General features: G+C 37.8%; 1 protein-coding gene across 6 annotated transcripts; it reads left to right on the top strand.

Moving 5' to 3' along the window:
* Positions 1-5,233: 5,233 nt before the first annotated feature.
* LOC115752881 (KH domain-containing protein At4g18375) lies at positions 5,234-12,170 on the top strand. Of its 6 annotated transcripts, none has more exons than XR_007199509.1 (8): positions 5,234-5,569; positions 6,642-7,241; positions 7,729-8,157; positions 8,260-8,517; positions 8,640-8,906; positions 8,994-9,061; positions 11,451-11,883; positions 11,997-12,167. XR_007199509.1 is itself a non-coding variant. In XM_030691285.2 (8 exons), the coding sequence occupies exons 2-7, from the start codon at positions 6,666-6,668 to the stop codon at positions 10,494-10,496; spliced, it is 1,647 nt and encodes a 548-aa protein (XP_030547145.1). In that variant the 5' UTR covers positions 5,235-5,569; positions 6,642-6,665; the 3' UTR covers positions 10,497-10,519; positions 10,608-11,080. The 6 variants fall into 6 exon arrangements, 5 of the variants coding, with proteins under 5 accessions (XP_048139837.1, XP_030547145.1, XP_048139838.1 ...); XM_030691285.2 differs by lacking the exons at positions 11,451-11,883; positions 11,997-12,167 and adding exons at positions 10,448-10,519; positions 10,608-11,080 and having other exon boundaries at positions 5,235-5,569; XM_030691284.2 differs by lacking the exons at positions 11,451-11,883; positions 11,997-12,167 and adding exons at positions 10,448-10,519; positions 10,660-11,080 and having other exon boundaries at positions 5,236-5,569.
* The last annotated feature ends 14,747 nt before the right edge of the window (positions 12,171-26,917 follow it).

Here is a 26,917-nt window from a genome sequence, read left to right as displayed (position 1 = left end):
AAAACAATTGAATGAGCAAATATTTTCCTAAATAGTATATGGTTGTGTATAAGTAGAGATATGAGATAAAAAAGATTGGCATACCAAATATATATTGGTTCGACTTATATACCAACCCTATGTCCACTCCACACAACTAACGACCATAACACAGCCTGGAATGCACTAGTAAACCGCCTCACAAGTTACAAACAATACATGAGTTAATCTTTCACATAATAGATCATGCTATCTTGATATAGCTTCACTACTTAGGAATATATACTTGTTTTACACGATTACGAGGCTATTAGATGATCACAAGATCTTTTACACTTATGCTTTTCAACTATAACAATTTCTAGAGCAACATTTGGAAGAGCAATAGGTTTTTCGTGCATTGGTTGGATTACTCCTTGGTCTTCACGACCTCCTCCTTTTATAAGCCTTAGCAAAATAGCCATTTGAGCATTTCTGGAGAAACAAAAGAGCTATTGGAGTTCGATGGGATAGCTTGTTATCTTGTTGGAGCAACTTTCTCAGCGTCAAATGGGACTTTCCTAAAATAGGTGCTGACCTGCTGTTCCGCATTGATAGTTTTAGCTTTTCTTTGACACATCAGTGCACTATTCCCGAGAAGATGGAAATCCTCCCGTTGGCTTTTTCTATCAAGCATAGCCAACTTCAGCTGATCTTTTCAAAACATTGGCACGTATGGACTTTATACTCATTGTTTGACCCGATCTTTCAAACTCTAATATCAAATATGTTGTGACCGGATCTTTTGAGGGCCTCAAATAATGTTTTCACGAAAGTGCTTCGATCTTCACATGATTTTTATCCAGTGGCCATCTCGTGATCCTTAGCCATATATAATAAACATCTGTACACCAAAGGATAGTTTGAAAATCATCAAAATGTTTTATGAGATATTTCTCCAACACATTAATAGCGTCTACCTATTCTTGTGAAAAGTGCTTTAGTCTTCACACGATTTTTATCCAGTGGCCATCTTGTGATCCTTAGCCATATGTAATAAACATCTGTACACCAAAGGATAGTTTGAAAATCATCAAAATGTTTTATGAGATATTTCTCCAACACATTAATGGCGTCTACCTATTCTTGTGACCACAACTATTATCGCTCAAAATCATCTTAGAAGATTTGAAAATCGAGTGGGTCCTATGGAGCTATATTGTGATAATAAATCAACAATTAATATTGCTCATAACCCCATATAGCATAATAGGAACGAAGCATATTGAAATTAGCAGACACTTCATCAAAGAAAAACTATAAGATGGGTTGCTATGGATGTCCTACATACTTTTTGGAAATCAACTGGCAAATGTGCTGACCAAATGACTTAATGGTGGGATCTTTCACGAAATAATTTCCAAAGTGGGAATGGAAGACATCTATTCATTAGCTCGAAGGGGAGTGTTGAATTATCCTAATTTTTAGGATTAGTTAGAAAATGATCTCTTAGAATCCCTTAATTTGTGAGATTGATCCCTTAATTTGAGGGCTTATAGCTGTATTTCCCAGATCCTTTTTTTTTTTTTCTAGTTTGTACTTAAAATAGTTCTATAAATAGCTTTATTATTGTGGTACAAGATGAAATGAGAATTATCACAATTCTTTCATCTAAATGCTTCAAGAAAGAAAAAGAAACGAGAATAAAATTATAAAAAGATTAAACATGACATGCTTATTACGACTCACTTAAGATACTTAGGTAATCCATTTAACACCCATTAAGTTGTTAAGTAACTCATATATGATTCACTTAAGCTTGTTTTTCAAACTTAAGGCAACATATTTAGGACCCACACCATTTATTATGGATTAAATTTGTTCTAAACCCATTTTGCCACTTCTAGTGAAAACGATTGTCCAAGCTCTTCCACAATATGCTATGCGATTTCCAAATTACGTATTTTAGTGTATAAAGCAATTGAGAAAGAGATTGCCAATTTTTGGTGAAAAAAAAGTGAATCCAAAAGAGGATTTCACCGGAAGAAATGGGACATTCTGAAGCTAAGGAAGAACAAGGGGGAATGGGGTTTAAAGACTTGATTCCAATTAACAAGGTCATGCTAGTTGACTCAGAATCTTGATTTCCTTTAGAACAAGCTGTTCAAAGGAATCTACTTTCATCTGGGAGATTTCTGGCAGACCAAGAGAGGTTTCAGACCTTCTTTGGGGTGGCAGAGTTTGTTATCAGGTAGAGAAGCCATTGCCCACTCTGTTATGTGGTCGATTGGCGATGGGGAAAACATTAAAAAAAAAAAAGGGAGGATAATTGGCTTAAAAAAGGAAGATAGCGGAACCAACTATCGGGAACAATCTAGTTGTGGTTTGGAATTGATTTTCAGCTGACGAAGAAAAGTGGAACTTTCAAAAGCTACAAGAACTCGTTGATGGTCAGTTAGTATAGAGATTCTTACCATTCTAAGAGTACAGGATAAGTCAGTGCAGACAGGGACTAAATTGGGTTGTTATATAGTTAAGAATGGTCAGAACATGCTCATGAGATGAGATCTAACAGAAGTAGAGAAGCAAACAAGCACAATCCTCTTACCAAACTCCTAATTTACTTAAGTAAGCTATTTGGGACCTGCAGACATATTCAAAAGTCAAAATTTTCCTATGGTCCCTCTCTGCATTATGTCATTCATTCGTAGGAAATTGCTGGAAGAGAAAAGAATAGTACATGTTCCGCTCTGTTCTCTATGCCGGCTCGCAAGAGGAAGCGGTTGAGCAAACTTATTGCTCTGTCCATGGACACAACCTATTTTGGCTGACCCTAGCTTTAATATTCAGACTAATAGTTAAGAAATTTCACAGTTTGAAGCTTGGCCGATGAATTTCGTGGTAAAAGGAGTAACTGATTTTCCTCAGCTGTCTTGGGTGGCGATAATTCTCTCGAGTATTTGGAAATCTCGCGACGACTCTGTTTTTCGAGGTAAACATCCAGACGCCAAAGAAACAGTGGAATCGGCCTAGTTCTTGCAAGCAAACTTCAGTAAATTAAACACCCAAAAATAAAAAAACAGTGAAGAGAAAACCCCACTATTGCTGTTTCATAGTCTTGGATTCCTCCGGAAGAAAAAACCCTAATATTCAATGTGCATGAATCCTTCATTGAAGGCTCGGTCGATGGAGCTATTGCTGGTGTATGCAGAGATCATACGGGGCAACGTCTTTGCTGTTTTCGCTTGCAGCATAGGTGGAAACCCTAGCCATTCCACGAAGCTCTCCAGTTCATTGCTTCAAGCGAAGACCAGTCTAATAGATGCTTCTATGTTTGATCGTGTCAATCTGTCAAATGCTCTGATAAGTAAGTCTGCAGATCACTGTAACTGGTAAGAGCGGTTGCTTATCTTGAATTTTTTTTTTTTTGGACAAGCTTTTCTCGGATTGGTTGAAGCTTATCTCGGCCGACCCACTCATTTGTGTGGCCCACTGTCCGAGAGAGTCCAATTAAGTCGCTGATTGGGCTGCGAAGTCTCAAAAGATTAGGCCACCTTCCGCGAACTTGGCTTTTTGCTACTCCACAAGCCCTATGGGCTCTTCTTTGTTTGGACTCTCCCTGCGTGAGACGTTTCAGATCTTGCTAGTAATGAAACAATAATTTCATCGATGGAACAAGAAACTTTTCTTATTTGCTTGTAGATAGTGAGGTCAACCCTTTTGAATCCTTCCAGGTGACTTTTCCTGTGGAGTTCGTAACCCTCCCCGTGTCCTATGCGACGTTCTTAAAAATGACAGTGAATTCCCTCGAGTCTCGTGTAAAAATTTGCGCCTAATAGGACTCCAACTTTCTTTTGTTGGAGCTCTTCGCAGTTTTTTTCCCAACGATGATACCCATTTTCCTTACTTGGTCATGGAGTTTCAAGTCTAGCCGCTCGTAACATTTCAAGTAATATGGTAAATTACCTTATTTATCGTAACTTTCCTAGTAAAATTGCACAAAAATCATAAGTTTTGTTTGAAATACGATGAAGTTCAAAACCTCTCGATCTGTTTAATTATGTCTTGAACCTTCATCAAAAGCATAAGCAAGTCATTTCGATGATTAGAACCTAAAATTGCACATACGTCGTGCAAAAAATTCTCATGTAACATAATTTCAGGATTTAATTCAATTTTTCCATATATGTTGAGGACTTAATTGAACCAATTGAAATATTTAGGACTCGATTGCAACTTTTGTTAAAACTTTATGATTTGATTGAACCTATCGAAATATTTAGGATTTATTTGCACTCGGACAAGTTTTAAAGCTTGCAGCGAGGTTTTCTCCTTTCCTTTTTCCTATAATTAGTGATTTGCCTAATTAGTCGTAACTTCCCTTTAGCATTCATAATGGTCCTCACTAAAAAATAAATTAGTCGTAAAGCATCTTTCTAACTTTTCTTAAGAGACCGTTGTAAATTGTGTAAACCCAAGATTCATAATACTCCATGAAAAAGTAATTTATGTAAACCAATAGTAAATTTCTTTATCTTATTATAATAAAATATCTAATTAGCTGTAGCTTTTCTTTAGATTTCACAAACTTCTACGAGCCTACAATTTTTTCTCAATCTTCATATCTTTTTCCGATAATATTTTGATAATCGAGAAAATTAACAAAAAAATATTAAACCTAATGCAATTGTGCCAATTAAGTTCTCAATTTTTTTTATCAATTAAGTCATAAATCTTTTGTATTTGTGCCAATTCAATTCATTAGATCAATTTTGGCTTGAAATTACTGGTATAGACACTAGCCGTCCTATGTGACGTGATCGGCATTGATTTAGATAATTTTTTTATAATACTTTTATTTCTTCTTTCCTTTTTTATTTTAGTTTTTTTTTTTTCTGAGGGCCAACTAGGTTGGCCTGCCATATGCAAGGGCGGCGGCACCCTCACTTGGTAGCCATTGCCCAATGCTGTCGAGTGTAGGTTGGCCACCCTGGCCGGCCCGCCCTCTGTGCGTAAAAAAGAAGAAGAAAAAATTAATAAAAATATCATTTAAAATTATCCATGTCAACGTTAATCGATCACATTGGTAGCCGAATGTTCATATTAGTGATTTTTAGATTGATCGACACAAATGTAAAAGTTGACTCAACTTATAAAATAACAAAGCTGTAGAACTGAATCGGCAGCGATAAATTTATGTGTTGTTGAAGTGAGTTACCCTTTGATAACCTTTCTTCCGTAAATTTCCTTAAAATCACGGGACGGTAGAATTTCCCGAGGGGTATCTTTTGTGTCTCTTGTCTTCGTGCCCAAAGCCGGTCTCGTCAAAACCCTAAAACAGATCTAGAGAAGGCGACTGAAGCTCGACCTCTTCTCTTCTCTGCGTTTTGTTCCGCTCCTGCGCGATGAAGTCTTCGTCCTTGGCAGATCTGTAGCTGCTTTTCTGTCCCGTTTCGCTTGGTGGGAGAAAACTACGAAGGGTCTTTGAAAGCCTCACGCTTCTTCGTATCTCGCATCACTTGTCTCCCAGAGCTGACTTTGGAACCGCGGGCTCTTGTTCGCGGCCTTTCCTCTCGCGGCCCCCGCCTATCCATCGCGTCTGAGGTCTCAGGTAATGGAAAGTTCTCTCCGGAATTGAACATTTTTGTTATTTTTGTCGGTAGGACTGTGATAATGTGATGAAAATCAGTTGCTTCGCTCCCCCCCCACCAAAAAAAAAAAAACTAATTTTCAATTGCATAACATGATGGTAGAAAGAGGTCTGTCTTTGATTTTGTGATTGTAGTTTTGAGATTTGATGTCTTCTTGTGATATTTTCTTGATGATGGTGGCAAGTTGGAATTTTGTTCCATGAATGATCTCCCTCCTTCTAGATGATTTTGCCACTCGCAAATTTGTGCGAATTAAACTGTGTATTGCTTGTATATGACAACGGCCGGGGATGAAATTGTGTTCGAATAATGCGAATCACTTTCTTTCTCATGGTGTGGAATTAGTCTTTTTTTTTTTCCCCTTCATGCGAGAAAGCATGGTTTTTGTGGCGACTCTGTTATAGTTGAAGTTTCTACTTGGTTTTTGGCTGTTGAGTCATTGTTGTTTCTAGTAATTTGAGTGGTTCCTTCTGTCTTATTTAGTCAAACAACAACTCTATCAATTATAGTTCTAAAAAAGAAGAAAATTCTGTCTGGTGAAAAATTAAATCATGAACTGGCAGACTTTGGAAATATCTCGCCATGATATCAGATGACTAGGAGCCTTCCTTTGATCTACCAGCTTACATTTCATTCCCACACCTGATTTTGCCATATTGTGTGGATCAGTTGCAAGTTAGCGATTTACCGGCATGATACTTGCATGCATTTGCTATCTTGAACTTGAGCTGATTAGGTATCTGAGTTATTGACGTGTTATTGATTGGATGATGTAGTCAATGCATTTGACTTTTCTTCTACGGAAACTTAAGTGGTTTGCTGTGACCCCTTTTATGTATTGATGATTTTAGTGAATATAGCATGCCACTAGGTTTTGTTTTTGTTAATTTTTACCTTAAGGAAAGCGGTTTTTCTTTAGTGTTTGCTCGTGTATATTTTGTGCAAGACATTCGAACTCCTCATGTGAGGTGTTACATCATTGGCTTTATTTGATTGTTTCTAATGTTCTTCTGTTCTTTTGTGCTTACTCAGGAATCCATTTATCCCCTTACAAAAATGGCTGGTCAGAGGAATAGCTATGGGAAGCGGGCTCATTCTCAGTCCGACTATGCTGAGAATGGGGGAAGTAAAAGGAGAAATCCTGGTGATGATAGAGACCAGTTTGTTATAAACTCGGATGATACTGTCTATCGTTATTTGTGCCCAGGAAGAAAGATAGGAAGTATTATTGGAAGGGGAGGGGAGATTGTCAAGCAACTAAGGGCAGACACTAAATCCAAGATTAGGATTGGTGAGACAGTGCCTGGATGTGAGGAGCGCGTTGTCACCATTTACAGCTCCAGTGATGAGACTAATGCTTTTGAAGATGGCAATAATTTTGTGTGCCCAGCTCAACATGCTTTGTTTAAGATTCACGAGAGAGTAGTTGCTGAAGAGTTGAATGGTGATGACGATTCTGAAGGGCAGCAAGTTACTGCTCGTCTTCTTGTACCATCTGATCAGATTGGATGTGTCATTGGCAAAGGGGGGCAGATAGTGCAAAATATACGCAGTGACACTGGTGCACAGATTCGGATTCTTAAGGACGACCATTTACCTTCATGTGCATTAAATTCGGATGAGCTTGTGCAGGTAAACAAATTTCTTTTCCTATTGTTCTGTATAGCGCTCCTTGTACACATTTTGTATCAGCCTTTGCCAAGCAACTAGATATAATGGTAATTAGCTCATGAAAGCAAGGTCAATTTCAAAGTTTTTTGGCCGATAAAGCCTCCTTATACTTTTAGGGATTGTTCAGTACTTCCATGCATGAGGAAGTTTTAATGCTTCCCCTTTTGGACGTGGGATTGTAATGATCTTGTTCACTTGCTGAAGAATCTTAGTTAGATGTCAATCTCATTATCAAAGGCATATATTGGAATATGCAATTTTTTCTAAAGTCAACTTCATTTATATATCCTACAACTTGTTGTCTTATAATTTGTTTTCTTGTGCAATAGACATTTGCGGGCTCTCTTCTTTTGCTTCTGCTACTTTGCAGCAGATGTCGTGATTGTGTTTATATGTCTTCTTTCATTAGCTGATTGAAGCTCATTGAGTTTTCTGTGTTGGTTCTTAGATTTCTGGGGAAGCTGCAGTTGTGAGAAAGGCTCTCCATCAGATTGCGTCTCGCCTGCACGATAACCCATCACGATCTCAGCATTTACTCACTTCTGCTGTTCCTAGCATGTATTCTACTGGTGGTTCACTTATTGGTCCTACTGCTGGTGCCCCAATTGTGAGTGTAGCATCATTGATAGGTCCTTATGGAGGATACAAAGGTGACACTGGTGATTGGCCACGCACCTTATATTCAGCATCCAGGGATGACACTTCACCGAAAGAATTCTCACTTCGCTTGGTCTGCCCAATTGGAAATATCGGTGGTGTCATTGGCAAGGGTGGCACCATAATCAACCAGATAAGGCAAGAATCTGGGGCTGCTATAAAAGTTGATAGTTCGGCAACTGAGGGAGATGACTGCTTGATTACTATCTCAGCAAAAGAGGTGAACTACTACATTTGGCATCTATTAGATTGTTTGTTGTATCTTATGGGTGATGATACTAAATAGACCTAATGATTGGATAAATTGTCTTTGTTGATTTAGATTTTCGAAGAAGCATTCTCTCCTGCTATTGAAGCTGCAGTGCGTTTGCAACCAAGATGCAGTGAGAAAATTGAGAGAGATTCAGGGCTCCTCTCATTTACAACCCGACTGCTTGTGCCAACCTCAAGGATTGGCTGTCTTATTGGTAAAGGTGGGGCTATTATAACGGAGATAAGGAGACTCACAAAAGCTAATATTCGCATATTGTCAAAGGAAAACCTTCCAAAGATTGCTGCTGACGATGATGAGATGGTGCAGGTAATAGAGTTAAGGTGCTTCTACCCTACAGTTTTTTGAGCGGTGACTTGCTTATGGTATTAATCGATTGATCTTGTGACTATATCAAACTTGGACTTATGAATAGTTGTTTTGGTAATCAGATTTCTGGAGATCTTGACATAGCAAAGGATGCGTTGGTACAAGTAACAACACGGTTGAGAGCGAATGTGTTTGACAGGGAAGGTGCATTGTCTACTTTTGTGCCTGTTCTTCCGTATCTCCCTGTGCCTGCTGATGCTTCGGATGGTCTAAATTACGATAGCAGAGAGAACAAAAGACATCCACGGGGTCACTCCTATTCTAGTGGATATGGTGGCTCCAGTGATCTAGGAGTAGCTGACAGTTATGGAGGATATGGTAGTCCGCAGGTATTAAATCTGTTAAAAGTTCAGATGCTAAGTTGCTAAATGGGTTTTTGTAAAGGCTTATGAGCAATCTTTTGATTTCAATTGTAGATTGGTGGTGGCGGTAGTGTATATGGTGTATATGGTGGCTATTCTTCTGGACGTGCTGGCTCTTCTGGGTATGGTCTATTATTCTCCTTTGATGATCTTTCTAGGTTTTTTAGAAGGTTTCTTGTTATTACTAACATGCTATTGCTGGAATCTATGGAGACTTGTTTTGATAAATGTGGCTTTACTCTCAACTGGGCTTTTCTGGGACGAACAGAAAGGCTCATGTGATTTAGTTCTTTGTTGCTTGGGCATGGTATAGTGTATTCTCGATTTGGGTTGTCTTGGTTCAAACATGAATTAGAAGACCCATATAATGTAGTGATCTTCATTTTATCACTACAAGAAGGTTAAAGCACGTCTAGTTGCCTCAGTTTCATGATATCATGGGCATGCACTCTCAATTTCCTCACTAAACAAGCAGAGATTGAATTAGCTTTGTATAAATTCCCCTTTCTTTATCAAGCATGCCTTTTGTAAACAGGTTGAGACACATTTGTTAACTTCAAGTAAACAGGTTTGATGACCTTAGTTCATGCTCCCAACATGTGGACTCTCTTACATACAAACACAAAGAACTCTTACAGTACATCTAATTGGGGAGAGTTGTAGAGAAGAGAAGAGATTGAAGGGGAAGATTTGAATTTATTGTTTGCTGCAATTTAAGTGGATGGAACGGAAAGGATTTGGATGAGTGCTTCTTGATGTTCGAGCCAATTTTAAGTGGACTTTTGATCCCCCCAAAAGTGGAGTGATTTTGAGGGATTTGAGAATACTTGAACACTTTACTCATTTTGTGTTTCAGTTTTCGTTGTTGGCTTTATCTCACTACAATCGTCTTCTGGTTATCCAAACAACCAGAAAGGTTACTCCATTATTTTTTCTTCTTCCATCCTTTCTCTTCTTTCCACTGCCTCCTTGCTGAACGTAGTGTTATCAGTTGCTGTCAATTAAAACAATTCGATGACTAGTTATCTAATTCTTTTGAAGTCTTTATTTGTCAATGCACTTTTGATATTCTGCGTTCCTGCGCATATATTGGAAGTAAGAGTAGGTGAAAATGATCAGATTTCGCATTTGTAATATTTCTGATTCAAAATGTTGATATCAATAATTAGGATTGCCTTCATGAAATCTTATGCTTTCTCATGGCTTAACAGTTTGTTCCGTCCATGTCTGCTGGATTGTTATTGCATAAGCGTTCTGTCAGAGGCTTGAACTGTTTAACCTGTTCTTAATCGTTAGGATTGTCTTCTGAAATTGTCATGCCTAAAACTTGAGTGATAATCGAGCCTGAAAACCGTTCGAGCACACAGTATTTGATCTTTTTTTCTGTAAAGTCTGTAACAGAATTAGCCTCAGTAGGCTGCTGTGCACGTCGCAGGATGCAAATTACTGAACACTTCTTGCTGGTCTGTTTATGCACCTTCCTCCTGATCTTTAGCTTCTATTTCCAGGGTATCTGGGCAGAACCCTGTTTCCCGCCGGAAAAGTTATGGTTTCTAGTAATTGGTGCTGAAAAATTGCAGGTAGAACATGTTTCCTTCCCTGAAGGGACTTTCCTTTGACATAGGCTAGTGACGTCTATTTGACAATTTGCCGTCCTAACCTTTCCAGTTTGCCTGTGCGTCGTTCTGATGTTCTTGCCTTTCCCGCCCCATCAAAACAGCTGATATACACGAAGCCTGAAGTCAACCTACCGCATTTTATTGATGAAGCCCCCCTGCCTTAACCAGAAGACCTGATGAACAAGGATTTGTCAAATTGATGGCCTACCTTGATGCTTATGTTAATGAGGACCTACTTTTATATGAAGACCATAGTACCTCTGAAATTTGCCATGCCTGTGATAATGAATTGACCAAGATCTTTGTGCTCCCAACAACCATATCAGCAGCTTGTCTTTTTCCAATGTTTTTCCATCCTCTTGTTAATCTGAAACTTAGTCCAAGTTGCTTCAGTCCTGTGGTAGTTGTATTGAGTGTTAAAGTTTTATCAGATAATTCTCTGTTTGTTAAGATTATGGCGGTTTCGCTCTATATGGTCCTACTTCACACTTGGTATAATGCTGATGGCTTTTGCAGTCCCCACTTTGCTTCCCCTACACAAAAAAGTACAGCCACAAATCCAGATAAAAATGCAATGATGAGTATTATGGATCTTGGCCATATTGGTATTGCTATTCCAACGTGGTATCTTGAAGTATTGGAATCAGAAACAGTAAACCCAATACTCACTTTGCCATGGGATAAAACAATATCAAATAGGAAAGCTTTAATTTCTGGTCACTGCTCACTGCTCACGAGTGCCTTTTTTTGGCATTAGTGTTTTATTTTTTTTGGCTTATAGTTTGTGTTTATAGTTGGAAAGTGGGGATTTCCATTGTTAAGAAAGAAGTAGAGAATAAAAGAATGGTTGCAAGTTGTGACTGCCTTTGCATTATATTTTTCTAATTGCCAGTTTCTTGATTCTGACCAACAATATGTTGGTCAATGTGCGGCATCAGCACAAATGGCAATTCTGAAATGGGGTTTAGGCTCATGAGAGTGCTTATGGTACTTGCGTCCTGGTGGGTTCCTTCAGCTAATATTAAGTTGAGATTTATAGTCTCATGCTCTGCAAGTCTTTTTACACTCCAGAATTGAAGCATCTCAGGTGGGAGCTTTTGGCAATTTCTGGGTCTTGGGTTTAATGCCTCTGGAAGACTGAGTTTTACGGATCTTATAGGATTCATGAGTTCATTGACATCAGATATGTTTAGGATTAGTCTCTCTCTCTCTCTCTCTCTCTCTCTCTATAGGATAGTGGATGTTTTCAACTGATTGAAATGTGTAATGCCCATAAGGCAGTGTTCATCTACCAAGAGTTCTTCAGACGTCAGAGACTTGTCCAGGTATTGGCTTACAGTTATTGGAGAAGGGTAGGTTTTGTCTACGAATACATTGTATATTGGGGTCTGGGGTTGTTTCTAACGTTTTGTCTCATGCATTTGTATTACATTGGCAGGACATGAAATCCCCGAGGTATGGTTAGTATATATATATATACTTTTTTTTTTGCAGGGGTCTGGTTTGTATTTATAGTGAAGATTTTCTCATCTTTTTTCTTTCACTGATCGATGTTGGTAATGATAGCATTAGGGGTATGAAACCGAGATAGATTTTTTTTTTTAATTGAAAATGAGGAAGCGTGTTCTGTTGGAGGGGAAGCTTAGCTTGCCAATTCACTATTCTGTACAGAGATTCCTAAGGTAAGTTGGACATAGAAACTGGCATGGTCATTTTTATCTGATGTGGGAAAATCTATGATGATATAGATTCTGTGGAGTCTTCTACTCTAGTGTCTCTAGGAATTTACATAGCACAACTTGGAGTACTCTGGTCTTTAATTCAAGCATAGTTAGGTGGAATTGCTCGGATTGTCGTGAAGCTGTTGCAGTACTTGGTGTATTACTGACGTGTTTATTACTAGATACATAAGTCTCCGTTGGGAAAAGTGGTGAATGGTTGTCTAATATTGCATAGATGTTTGTGGATTCGTGTAATTGCTTGATTAAAAGAAGTTGTCGCTACTCTGGAGACTTGGACTTTTGTCCTGCAGAGAGATTGTTGGATCTCATAATGAATTCATTCTTGTATAGTGAAATCGTTGGAGCAGTCCTAACCGATTTGACTACCAGTCACGATTTCTATTTCCAAGAGCAATTCTGGACTGAGTTTGATATATTCTGTGAATGTGTGCAAACTCTGATCAAGTATTTATACAGATTGATCAGCAATGCTTCGGTCTGATCTATGTTGAAATCAGTCAGCTTTGAGATCCCCGAGTACTACCCTATTTCAAGATGCTAAAGGGAATGAACATATTGGTTGAAATGGAATGTTCATTAAACTATTTTACATTAAGGAACTGAGGATCTGTTTTCTGGAAAACACATCCTGTTTAGTTTCACCTGGTGAAGCCAACTTCCTAACAAATCATCAGCACGTACTATGTCCAAGCAGCATTGTTGTGCTGGTTGCCTTACCTTCGAGCGTCTGTGGTTGAACCTAATCAATTGGGGAATAGAATCTGATGAATTAACTTAGAAAACACAATTTTGACCGGAAAAAAAAAAAAAATCCTTAGAAATCACGATACTATTCTTGCATGAACTCTCTCAACTTAGAAATCCAACACAATATCCTGAATGACGCTCTTGGTCTGTAAGATCAGGGAACACGATACGCCTTTCCGTTAATTGATCATTTGAACGGCTCTTTGGATCATATCCCCTAACGGGGCTACTCTCTCTATGAGGCCGAACTTACACTAAGTCGTTGGACGTTCTAGCAATAGCAATTTTGATTGTCAACGAGGCTTCGTCCACCTGTCCAACGGCAAATTCTTGAGTAAATCAAAATTGAAGAAGTGATAAAAAAAAATGGGAATCATTTTCTATTTTAGGATTTTTTCTTTTGGTCAAACTTTTTTTTTCCTAGGATGTTGCGTGACGTTATATTGTCAATGTTTGTTTATCTGTCTCTCCTCATTTGAGATGTTACGTGAGCGGACTAGACTTCGCTCCATGGTACGAATATCTTGGTCAGGAGCTAACATTGACGTAATGGGCATGCGATAATAGCAAAGAGTTCACCAACAAAGAACCAAGTGTGGTCATTACGATTCCCAGGGAGCGTGTTTGTTGTCTTCACTGCGGTTAACTTTTTGAAGGTCCAAGTGAAGAATAAATGAGGGAAGTCGACTGCGTACCTTCCCAAAATTACTGGAGAAGGACAATCGACGGGCTTCATGTACGTTTGATTTGCATTCAGTTGAACCTGAATCCGAAAAGTGACCCGGCTACACCTTTGGGTCTAATACACTGCATGCCTGCTAAACTCTTGCTCGGCCGTTGAAAATGCTCGTCTCCTAAGAAAACCAACCCCGCTACCGAGAGCAACTCTTGTGATGTACAATTTGCCCCACGTATCGGCCATTGGTCCCAAAATTGACTAGTTTGAGACGATGTAAATTTTATATCTCATTTGACCCAAAAAAAAAAAATTTATATATCATTGTAAAGTTGGGTTAATTATGTATGGTTGTGTCATACTGGATGTTAGCATTTGTACATAACGTCATTATGTCCATACCAAATTGAATGGGAGGTTCTGCAAACGTTTTGTTTTGGAACATGATGGTATGAACATAATGACGTTATGTACAAATGAGAAAACAAAATGTTTGCAGAACCTCCCATTCAATATGGTATCCATAGGTAAGTATTATGTGTTATTACCTATATGATGACCAATATAAGCATTTTCAATGTTTCTTCAATTTGGTTACTATCGATGTCCCTCCATCGTTTTAATGTATTTTTATGAATTTATAATTCTGAAGTACGAAAACACTCGACCCATTCGACATACCTTATGTTTTAGCGAGTTCTCATATACGATCTATATCCATGATAATGATTAGGATAAATCATAAATCCGTCCGGAAGGCAAACCAGTGAAGAAAATGATCGTCATGCTCCAATACCCCATGTGCCGCTCCAATCCCAACGAAATACACGTGGTAAACGCTGCAACCAGAAAGTGATTCTGGCAAAAAGCTGAATCTAGTTAATTTTCTCACCTAACACCAGCACAAGTCACTTCGTTTCAAGAGGAAAGAAAAAGAATCAGCACCGACCGGTAAAAAGCAAATCCTTCAGTACAAGTACGGAGGAAAGTAAAGGGGTAAAGGTAAAACAGGCAGACAGACAGACACTGATTGGTCCTAAAAGGGCTAAAAGACGAGTTTTAGTTGAATGGGATTGATCTTTGAAGGCCTTTTGAATTCTCCTTTCGGCGTTTGAAGCCATGCAATGGTCACATCCAAAGCCTAATGCATCCCCCCAAGTAACTCTTTACCTTTTCTACTCTGTTGTCCTGTTAGTGTTGAGTGATAACTAGGGACATGGATTGGACAGTTCAACAGAGCCTGCCATTTCCTGTGTGAATCATGTAGGCATCATTCAAGAAGCTTAGGTTTCACTCCCCCACGGAAGAAGAAGAAGAAGAAGCTAGAAATACTCAATTCTTATCCTCGTGTATATATATGAACTGCCTTAAAGCTGTCTTCCCTTCAAGCCCAATTCGTCCATCCTCTGTCAAGAAAACTTTCTGCTGTCCAGTGGGATTCTTTCTTCTCCTGATTCTTCTTCTTCTTCTTGTCTAATGTCTCTCTTTTCTGGCAAAAACTGCTTGTTTTCTGGTCAGAGTAAATAGATAGGCATGCACTGTCTGATCAATTACATTATTGGTCTAAAAGGGTCGTTAAATTAATTCCTGGTGGGAAAAATTCCTGCTGCTTCACCTCCAGTTTTGATTGGATGACGCTCTGGACTGTTTAGGTCTGTCGGGACTTGTGAAATACTCCTTGTTCATGCAATATAGGGCTCAAGGGAAAGGCCCTGTTAACATAGTGAAGGATCCACATCTTTTGCTCATTGCACTTGTTCATCACATGTCTTGCATGTGGGAATGAGGTCTAGCATTGCAGCCAAGGATGACTTGCCGGCCCATGGCTCGTGTCAAGACTTTTTTGACCATTAGCCATTTCAAAAACATCGGAGATAGCCGGTATGTTTACATTGACTTAATCACCGTTTGCCGGCAAGTCGTCCCTGGCTACATTGCCATCTCCTTTTCTCATGCTAGACTCATGATGATGATAACCAAGAGCACGTCGCACGTTTGAGGAGAATGAGAAGGCGAAAAATGACAGTGGCATCAATAGGTCTGTGAACAACTCCCCTTATCTCTTTTTGATCCAATCAATTGTTGATTCAATGTCAGTTCTCGTCGCTTGCTGTTTTCTTGCTACTAATAATCTATGATGAAGGAATTATTGAAGTGCGATACCATAATTAGGCTTCAAAACCTACTGGTTTGAGAAACTCATAATTGTGGTGATGGAACTCTACTCTCCTGATAAACAAGGACAACCCATTTGGGAAAACTTACTATTTTTCAACTCCTTATCGAGTTTACGGGCATGAACAGATGACATTTCGGTTAATATCGGGGCAGGGCTCTTTAACGAAAGGTAAAGAACATTGACTGTCCACATCTGTTTCGAATTTATGATGTCAAATACAAGATTCATTCTTCACGCTAGAAAAAAAATGAAGCGTCGGTTTCTTCAAAGACACAGAAAACTAGGGGTAATTAAGGTGGAAGTTATCTAGCAACATCACAGTATTTGGAGTTCAGCCAGTTTGTTTAAACATTGAAATTTCATCTTCTTCCAGAAGTTCTTTTTGCAGGACTCTACCATTTGCCCATGACGAACGAGCAATTACATTAGTAAATTCTAGACGATCGGTGTCTATAAGAAATTCTCAATGCCGTTCTTCTAAGGAATCAAAAAACCAGTTGGCCTGAAGATTAACTTGTACAGTGGATATAGCCCCTTGTTGGTAGAACACTGTCAAATACTTAAATCACATTTAACACAATTAATGGTTGACTCTGCGATTTCTTATGAGCAGAGGCATCTCCTAGTTGTCAGTTAATCAAAAACTTGAAGCCATGTTCACAATCTGATCACCATCTCTGAGCATATATCAAAGTCTGAATCTTCAACAAGAAGAAGAAAATGTATGGATCACTGCTCTCACCGGCTTCATACCATAGTCAAAAGAGCAACCAATGAATCTGAAACCAGCTGAGGGCAACAAGTACAATGAAGGCTAAAAACCCTTTGATTCTCAAATACAGATTAATAAAGGAAAGACACAAACAGGAAACAGCTGAGTTTGAGGCAACAACAATCATAACATAAGCAAAGTTTTATAAGAGAAAGAGAAACAAGAGGTGTTGGAGCAAGAGACCACAAGATTAACTGAAGAAGTCAAGGATAATTCTGACTTCTGAGTTCATCCAAACGGCAAAGATCAAAGTGAGATAAGACCTTCTTTAAGTAGCAGAGCAAACATAAGGACGAGGAAGCCGATGGTGATGCACTGAGTGGAAGAGACCAGCGTCTGAGAATATGCAGACAAAGTGATTACTGCTCCAACCGCTCCGATCAGAAGGGCACTCAGATTCTGATTCATGGTCTCTCTCTCCCTTTGTTCTTCTCTGCCGAAAGAGAGGTTTTGCAAGACCCTTTGTGATTTGTGAGAAACCCATTTCCATCCATTCATGATAGTCATCAGGAAAGAAAGTCAACTCCTAGTGGAGATGGATTCTCCTTTTTAATTTGTTGTCTATTTTGACGTTAAATTATAATCACGGCGAGGATCACCCCTTTTTATACTTTCTCATGTTATGTGCAGTCACTGCTACAACAACCAAATATTCTAAGTAGATGCAGCAAAATAGGTCTAGAGTACGTATTTCACACATATTTTATGGTGGTAGGTCATAAATGGATTCCTTAAATTTTAGAAGTGGGGAGGGCTACTTAGAAATTTAATGGGTCCTAAATAGATTTTAAATAGATCTTAAATAAATTAGCTAAGAAAACTATTAAAAAAATTGGATTTAAAAATGCATAAGAAACAATTTTTTCAAAACTGGATTTTAATAGTAAAGTATTTTAACGACATAGGTCGGGTCGAGTATGAATCAATAGATTTGTATAGCATAAAAAATCAGTCAATATGAATCGGACTGTATTTGATCCGACTCAAACCCGACCCGACCCCATTTGACACCTCTGATTCCAAGCATTGCATAACGTACAATAGTTAAACATGACTCCGATATATGTCTTTAGAATTCAATGTTTCGTTTTGGAAAATTTGCATCCACGATCCTCGAAGGAAGACATTTTGTTTGCAGTTTAATACCTGCTATTATGGAATGGGGATATTAATCCTTATATTTTTATCGGAAATAGTAGACCATGAAGCCAAATTTCATGTACGGAATGTAATTAAGTGATAACCATTTTTATCTGGAATACTCGCAGACCTTTGTGAGAAAGTGCAAGTTCTTCTGTCATCAGGTCTCCGATTTCTTCAACACGACAACTTCTAAGGTTGCCATGCGGACAATTTTTCAATTTCCCATAATGTTTTTATTTATCAGCTGCACAAGATAAAAGTAAGGAAAAATTTCAATAAAAAGCCCCAAGTATCCTCATTTTTTCAAATAAGAGCTCGAAGTAAATTTTATTTTAAATAAAGGCCTGAATTTTATTTTAAAAAGCCCCAAGTATCCTCACCGCTTCCATCGAGGAGGTCATATCCGGAATGCACGCACCAATCTACTTTCATTTTCGCCAAGAACCAATTGTCCCGGAAGATGGCGACGCGATCTCCATCCACCAGATTGGGTGGCCTCACCGGCCACAACCGAAGGCTCGCCTCGCCCAGCCCAAGCGAGGGCTGGTAGGCCGGGGAAGGAGTTATAATGACTAGAACTTGGCCGCAAATCGCAGCTCAAACGCACTCAAAACAACGCAGAAGGGTCAGAGACAAAAGAGTGGCATCTGAGTTGCTTTATCTGCACGAAGGGTGGGAGCAAGTGGCCATCCACAAGGACATAAAGGCGAGTAACATCTTGCTAGATGGTGACTTAAATGGAAGACTTGGAGACTTTGGGCTTGCGAGATTATACGACCAGCGAACCGACCCTCAAACGACTCACGTGGTGGGAACGCTCGGTTATCTCGCGCCTGAGCACACGCGAACCGGCAAGGCCACCACGAGCACCAATGTGTATGCCTTTGGAGCATTTTTGCTCGAGGTCGCCAGCGGGAGAAGGCCGATAGAGCTCCGGGACGCGGAGGATGTGATATTGGTGGACTGGGTATTTTCTTGCTGGGACCGAGGTGTCATTCTTTTTGGGAGGATTGACCTGCGCAGGTCAACCTCAATGGTGGACCGTGGCTGAGGGAGGGGAGGGGAAAACGAAAAAGAATAAAGGAAAAAAAAAAAACTGCCAAAAAGTATAAAGGATAACAATATCCTTCGACCATGCCCTTTTTTGAAATAAAGAAGGCATTTCAAACCCTTATTTAAAACAAAATTCACTTCGAATTTCTATTTGAGAAAACGAGGGCACTTGAGACCCTTAATTGAAATTTTCCCTAAAAGTAAAGTACCAAAAGTTTTTTCGTTTTCTTTTTTCAAAAACTTAGGTACTTCCAAACAGCCAGTTATCAACTTCAAGGACCATGGGTCTTTTCTTATATTCTAGTTTTTAGTTCACATGCGGTTTTTTTTTTTTTTAGTAAAGTAAGATATGTATTGATTAATTTTTCAAAAGCGCGTTCACATGCGGTTTTGTTATGTGTATACGTGAAAAATGACAAAAACCCACACCTAGTCTTAAAAGTTTCTCAAGCTCGATAGGTGATCCCAAAACCAAATGTGCTTGCCACCTCTATGTTTATTGATTTTGTTGATTGAACACATTTAAGAATAAATTTGAAGATACTTTCTTTTCATCTATTTCCAAGCTTAATTTTAATAACCGATTAAATTTTGAAAATGGTAAATCACTAAATTAATGTTGTTTGATCGAATGTGGAACATGTAAATAGTATTGGGAGCGCACAACGTAAGTCCGATATCTTTATCCGGAGGAGATCGACAAGAACTCCGCAAGTCTAAGCCGATCAACATATTCGGTTTGACTGACCTTCATTCAAAAGTTTAAACCATTGAGTTATGAACTAACTTGGATACATTAACCGCCCAACATTACTTTAATTCTCCGTTATAAAAATTCTCTAACACAACTCGCAAGTGCATTTCAACAACTTCCCTCTCACGTGAGGTTTGCTTCCCTTTAATTCAAGTATTCTTCTGCATCAACTTATCTCAAGTTGAATCTCCAATACCCAACTTCAACATTGGTCTCTTTCATAGGATCGAACCATGAAGTATATACTATTGGGCCCACGCTGCTACACACCCACCTGCCCGAAAAACACATTGGTCACTAGATTCATTCTTTGATATATTTATCAAACATCAATACATATTGGGATTGGCCCACTAATTAACTGTCGACTCTAATACCATTTATAGGGAGCGCGTAGCAGAAGTCCGATACCTTTATCCGGAGAAAATCGCTAAGAGGGGGCCCAAATCTAAGTCTGTCAACATATTCTGTTGAATCCAACTTCACTCAAAGTTTAAACTATTGAGTTATGGGCCAATTTGGATATATTAATTATCCCACATTATATTAATTATCCGATGTGAGACTTCTCTAGTACAACCTACACGTGCATTTCAACAAGTAGTTCGTCACTGAATCTTGGAAAAAAGAAAGACTATATAGAGTGGAAAAAAAGATCTTATTGTGAAAATAAGGAGAACTACATTTTAACTCCCAAGTTTTTGGGATTGTGGGAGTTGCCCCTTGATGTTTCAATTTTTGCAATCTGCCCCTGACTTTCTGAAATTTGTGGCAATGTGTTCCCCATCATTGACTCTAGCTATATTTTTGTTACAAATTTTTTTTAACCACGTGATTGGACGTGGTTAGCTATGAAAAGCGAATTGATCAGTATATTTAATCAGTATACATGAGAATAAATATAAGAACTTCCAATTTTTTTTGCTTTGGAACTATAGATAGATGTGCATCCGGCCTTGACTCCGGTAAAGTTCTTACCGGAGCTTTAGTTACATGCTTTTGCATGCAATATATTTCTGAATTATCATTTTTTTTTTTTTGTGTATGTACTTATATAACGAGCCCATTTCAATAATGAGTCGCGCTGTTAGAGATTCAAGCAAAATATAGCTCGAGTCAGCACTAGGAACACACTGCAATCAATATCTAAAATTTAGGGGGCAAATTGCAAAATCAAAATGTTGAGGGGCAATTTGAAACAATCCTAAAACTCGTGGGCCTATGTGTAATTTCCCCATTGAAAATAGTTTGAAGCAGTACAAACAAGACTATCCAACTACAAACAATACATAGTGAAAAGAGGGCAAAAAAAAATTACAAAGTGGAAAAGGTGAAACAGAATATAAACGAAAACCCTTTCCATTGATCAACCTTTTCATTATGGCGGCTTTACCCTGAATTTTTTTTTTTTTTATCCTCGTCAAGATTTCGTCAAATTATTTGTCAATCAAAACAATGTCGTTTTTATTTCACTTAAACCACGTAGACACCTTACAAACACGTTTGCTTTCCGATATCTATGTAGGTATATTTTTAACGATTCCCATTGACAGAACTTTGATGAAGAGTAAATGTGGTATATATGTATAATTTTGAGATTTTTAGTGTCGGAGAAAAAAATTTAATGATGAATATATCACAGTGATCATAATTTGTGATCTTTGGTGGCTTTTGCCCTAACTAGAAAGGTGCTATAGTAGATACTCTTTTGTACTTTAAAGTGCAAGTCCCTTCCCCCTCCCTTTTTCCCCTCAAATTTGATTACAATTTGTATTTGATAATTCATTATTTCATTATTTCATAATTTCATAATTCATTATTTTCTTTTATTTCATAATTCATTATTTGATAATTTGATTCAAATTTTATTACAAATTCATTACAATTTAATTTTTAAACTCAAAAATCGTAACCGAAATGGGAATCGAAACCGGAGGTTCCATTTTCAATTTTGAACCGAAACAGGACCCGAAACCGGCTCGGAATCACCGGTTCAAAATCGGAACTAAAACCTCCACTTAAGGGCTCGGTTCCGGTTCCACCTAAATTGGAATTGGAGTCACCGGTTCATGAACCGGAAAGCAGCGTTTCCGTCCCATGGCCAAGACTACATAATATTGCATATAAGGGAAAATCTATAAATATACATGGGCGGATACTGAATTGTAAATTAATTGAATGGGTAAAATCGTAAATAAACTGAATGGGGGTTAAAACCGTAAATTCTAGCACAATCGGAGGGCAAAACTGTAAAACAAAGTGGGCAGGTGTAGAATTGTAATTTTAGGTGCAGGATAAGAGACAAAAATATGTATACATACATATTTATATTATTAAAAGAATTGGCACGTATTCTACCAAAATCAAGTGCAGATCGTGCACTTCCTTTTTCTTCTTTTTTTTTAGGCATAGTCTCCCATGTGGGCGCTTGGAAGGTGCTGCCCTAACGAGTGCGTGTTATGCACACACCCTATCTTCTGACCCCAAAAATACTTGCGCAGAAGCCCCTTCGCCAACAGTGCATTTTTCGTTCGATTTCATCGCAACAACTACTGGCCAATTCTCCTCCGACAGCCCACCATGGACCAAAATAATTGGTGGGTTTTGTTCAACATGCCGACTCAATGACATAGGTCCAAGAATCAACGAAAACAGCGAAGAATTTTGCCCGGAATAGAGAAAAAATACTTCTTGGACGCAAACCCCGATCCGGGGAACTTCTACCGCCAAATCCATCTCCGGCGAACATCAAAATGCCGAAAAACCTAAAAGCTTTTGTTCCCCATGGCGAGACGACACTACTATACGTAAGGCAAGCCGTGACTTGCCGATTGAGTCCTAAACCTTTTACACTTATGTTAATTCAATTTATTTGGCCGGTTGACACTTATGTGGCCCCGCCAACATTGACGAGGCAATTTTTAAATGCTATTTTAATTATTTTCAAAATTTTTAATTATTTTTTTTTATTTTTCAATAACTTTTTTTCTTGTCTGTTTTCTTACTTTTCTTTTTTATTTTGGGGTTCGGACATGCAGCCATGCCGACCAGCGATGGAGGGCTAGCGACCTCACCGCAGCTACTGGGTGAGGGCTTGCGGTCATCACCCAAATCTAGGCGATGGCCATGACAACCACGTTGCGGTGAGCCCGGCGGCCGGCAAGGGTTGCGAGCCCTCATCCCACCGCAAGCAAGGGCCGTGACCCTCGATTGGTGGCCGACGGACGCCCCCACCCAAACCCTAAAACAAAGAAAATTTTAAAAAAAGAAAGAAAACAATTATTAAAAAAATTTGAAAATTATTAAAAAAATTTATTAAAAATTGTCATGTCAGCGTCGAAGGTAAAATAGACTGAATTGGTACAATTGTAAAAATTTTATGACTTAATCGGTAAAAAAAAAATGTTTATGACTGAATTGGCAAAATAATAATATATTTAGGACTTTTTTGATAATTTCCTCATCAAAGAAGAGAGAGGAGGGGAGGGCATGGGGCAATGCTCAAAGCATTAATTACCACTCACACGATGGTAAGAAATTTTTTACCAAAGAAGAACCAATTTCCCAATTAGGACTCCATTTGTTTCGATAGAAAATGACAAATTTTTGGAAATTTTTTTTGGGGAGTTATTTTTTGGAAAAATGGCAATGTTTTCCAGTGTTTGGCCGGATTATGAAAAAGCTCCGAAAAATATCTTCTGTCATTTGATATGAAAAATCAGATTTGATTGTCTTCCAGGGACTCATTTTAATAATTTTTTGTTTTTCTACTTTTTTTTTAAATTTAAAATTTTTAATTATTTATCTTTATCTTTTTTATGTTTTATTTTTTTTTTTTCCTTCTAGTTTCGACTGGTCGCTAGTTACAATGACGTCCAATGACTTGCCACAAGCGAGCTCAAGGCTTAGCCGATCTCGGCGATCTCGGGCTCGCCATATTTGATCAGATGCTACACAATGCCGAATGGAAAATGCATTTCTCTTGCATCAGGTACCCTAAAATGCTCAAGATATCTTTCACACACTATCAAATTACTCAAACAGAAAATCTAATCTCTCTCCTTATGTTTGAAAAATCGTAAAGCTGCTTATGATCATTCTGAAATGAAGGACGTATTATGACTTCGACCAAAAAACAAAAAGGCATATATTATGACATGCAGGGGAAAGAACAATGATGAGGTCTATTACCGAATTGAGAAAGAGCTTTTCCAAAGATGATCAGAACAATCGTCCACAATAAGAACAGTGACCCCATTGAGAGGAAGAAAACCTTCAAAAGAAAATTAAATAATAATTGTAACTAGGCCTTGTAATCTTTGGTGATTACAATATTGGAACCGGGCCTAGATCCGGCAGGCTCAGGACTTGTTGGCCTCGGGCGAGCCCGAGATAGCCAAGACCGGCCGAGCCATGAGCTCGCCGACCTATGTCATTGCTAATCATTGGGTTGCCGGTTGTCGCCGAGGTCCGCAGGAAGAAGTAGCGGCGGGCGGAGGAAGAAGAAGGAAAAATAAAATAAAATAAAATAAGAAGAAGAAAAGAATATAATTTTCAAAAAAAAATGAAAAGAAAGTAAAAAAATAATTATAACAAAAAGAAATGTGAAAAAGAGGGGGAAGAAAAGATGAGGAAAATGTTTTCTTTTTCTTAAAAGAGGAAAATATTTTCCATACTTTTGAATGAGTTTCTATAAATGGAAAATGTTTTTCTAGACTAACTTATTTTTCGCGAACTAAATGTCAGAAAATTCAAATTTTTTTTTTAAAGTTGTTTTTCACAAAAAAGAATCTAGATTTCAATTCACACCCCTTGAAATCCCAACCTGCACTACAAACAACTCCAGGAATTAGATTACATAAATCTCGGAAAGATCTCTAGAACATCAATTACAACTAAGCCTCATCCATTATTTGGGGTGGGCCATATTCATCCTTTTTAAGTATAAAAGGAATATTTCAAGCACTTCAAAGTACAAACGAGTACTTAGTGAATTATCATTAAGTGCCTACATATCTTCTTGGGGATAGAAGAATCAAAGTCCATGTAGTTCTCTTACCTTTGATAACCCCATACTTACCTCATCCTCAATCGTTGCTATTCATTCCGGTACCGGTGCCGATGGTATCTTCGTCATCAAAGAATTCGGCTTCAATATTGCGATCTATCTCTTATTATCTATATTGAGCCTTTATGCAATCATCAACACAAGCTTGAGCCTCCACCAAATCGGGAGCTAATCTTGCACGCCGTTCATCCAAAATATTGCCTCTAGTGCTAAATGCTTGTTCTACTGCAATTGTCGAACAAGAAGTTGTGAAAATTTATTTTGCAATTAGAGCAAGAATTAGGTATTAGGTGAAATGTCTCTTCCACCAATCCAATATTGTGAAATCTGTGTTGCCTTCCGATTCATCAAACTAAAAAAAAAAGGTTAGATAGCTCTCTATTTCAGAATTACTTCTTATTGCTCCCTTTTGTTTTGTTGCCTAAGCATCATAAGGTGGTACCATCTACTATTTTACCTATGCTCCCACTTTGTATGTCACTAGATTGAGAAGAACCACTATCACCTAAATTATATTTACTACAAAATTCATTATATAATTCTATTATTACGTTTTTAACCTTTTTTTGTATAGTTCTAATATTTACCCAATCAATTAAATGTAAACATTCATAATACGTATTTAAATTATCACCTAAACCATCTAATTTACAACATGGATAAAAAACACAAGAAACTAAATAAATAATAGAAATTTTGCTATAATAATGTAGCCATTTTGTTCGTATTGCTATAGTAATGTCACTTCATTTATCATCATTTTCATTTTCTTCAAAAACTCCAATAATACTAATACATTCTATTAAAAATAAATGTGTAGTATGATAATAAACACCGGACAAAGTATAAGTTGCATCATTAAAAACTTTTAAAATATCTAATTTTTTTTGCAAATATCCCGTTCTTGTGGGTATAAATTAATTTGAGTTATATTATCTGCATAAATGCACATAATAAATTTTTATGTGCAAAAGATTCATTAAGCAACTCGTAAGTAAATTCAACGATTTGGAACATCTCTTGAAAATCATTTTGATTTTTTTCCATTTGCTCTACAAAATTTTAACCATTCTTTCATTTTTTGGGAATGTTTCCATAAAAATTGAATTGCTATTTTTAATGGGTCGAGAAAATATCAAGAGTTTTTAAATCATCTTGTACACATAAATTTAAAATATGACAAGCACATCTAACATGAAAAAATTGTCCACCAAAAACAGGTTTACAAATTTTTTCTAGTTCAACAATTAAAGTTGTATTTACCGCGGCATTATCAAAATCAATTGAAAAAAAATTATTAAGCAAATAATATTCTTTTAAAATTTGCGTAATTAATCTATAAATATTATTTGCCGTATACCTACCATCAAAAACTCTAAATGCCATAACTCTTTTTTGAATATTCCAATCATCATCCATCCAATGACATGTTATACTCATATAAGAATGAACTTGCAAATGATCACTCTAAATATCGCTACATATATGCACACATCCATTAAAATTCATAAAAAAAGTTGTGTAAATCTTTTTTTTAATAAAGATCTTTAATTATGCATTTAAGTGTATTTCGAGGAACACATTTTGCTTGTGGAACACATGCATTTTGTATAAATTGAAATGCCGGAAGGGATAGTCAATCTTATTCAATGTATGAGTCATATGTGCCCAATCAAGTGCACCGGCATGTTGAACTCAATTACAACGAGTACTGGAGGGTTAAGGTCACAATTACGAATTTCAACTACCGTCGGTAGAACTTAGTCATTCAGTGGGGAAAAAGCCCACGGAACCCGACCCGATGATTTGGGTCATATGTGATTCAGATCGGGTTCGGGCAAGAGAGAACACGAAACCCTTAAGGTTCGGGTCCCATGTAACCCGACCCGACCATATCCATTGACACATCTATGTGGTTGAACTTGATTAATCTAGACATTATGAAGGTCCCCTCTCTTGTGGTTTTTTCTTTCTTTCTTTTTTATTAGTCATAACCTTCTCTATGAAAGAATTGTATCATCTACCTCTCCATTGATTTTTTAGGTCTATGTAAGATTATCCTATTATCATATTGGGGACCTCCCGGTGACAATCTTCACTCATCTTTTCTAGTTTTGTAGGTTTGCAATGCCGGTTGAGCCATCCGAGAAAGGCGGTAGGATTATAAAAGAGGCCTAACTACTGTTGAAGGAATAGAGGTTGGCTATTGGAGTAAGGGGAGAAGG

This window comes from Rhodamnia argentea, chromosome 8 (assembly GCF_020921035.1).
Source record: "Rhodamnia argentea isolate NSW1041297 chromosome 8, ASM2092103v1, whole genome shotgun sequence".
Lineage (NCBI taxonomy): Eukaryota > Viridiplantae > Streptophyta > Magnoliopsida > Myrtales > Myrtaceae > Rhodamnia > Rhodamnia argentea.
This window is presented reverse-complemented; position numbering and strand designations above follow the sequence as displayed.

Bases quoted from the DNA above. Each gene is read 5' to 3' on its own strand.
- LOC115752881 (XM_048283880.1), top strand. From the start codon at position 6,666: ATGGCTGGTCAGAGGAATAGCTATGGGAAGCGGGCTCATTCTCAGTCC. The intron at 8,518-8,639 runs GTAATAGAGTTA...TTTGGTAATCAG, and splicing joins ACGATGATGAGATGGTGCAG to ATTTCTGGAGATCTTGACAT. The intron at 9,062-11,450 runs GTATGGTCTATT...TCTAATTGCCAG, and splicing joins GGACGTGCTGGCTCTTCTGG to TTTCTTGATTCTGACCAACA.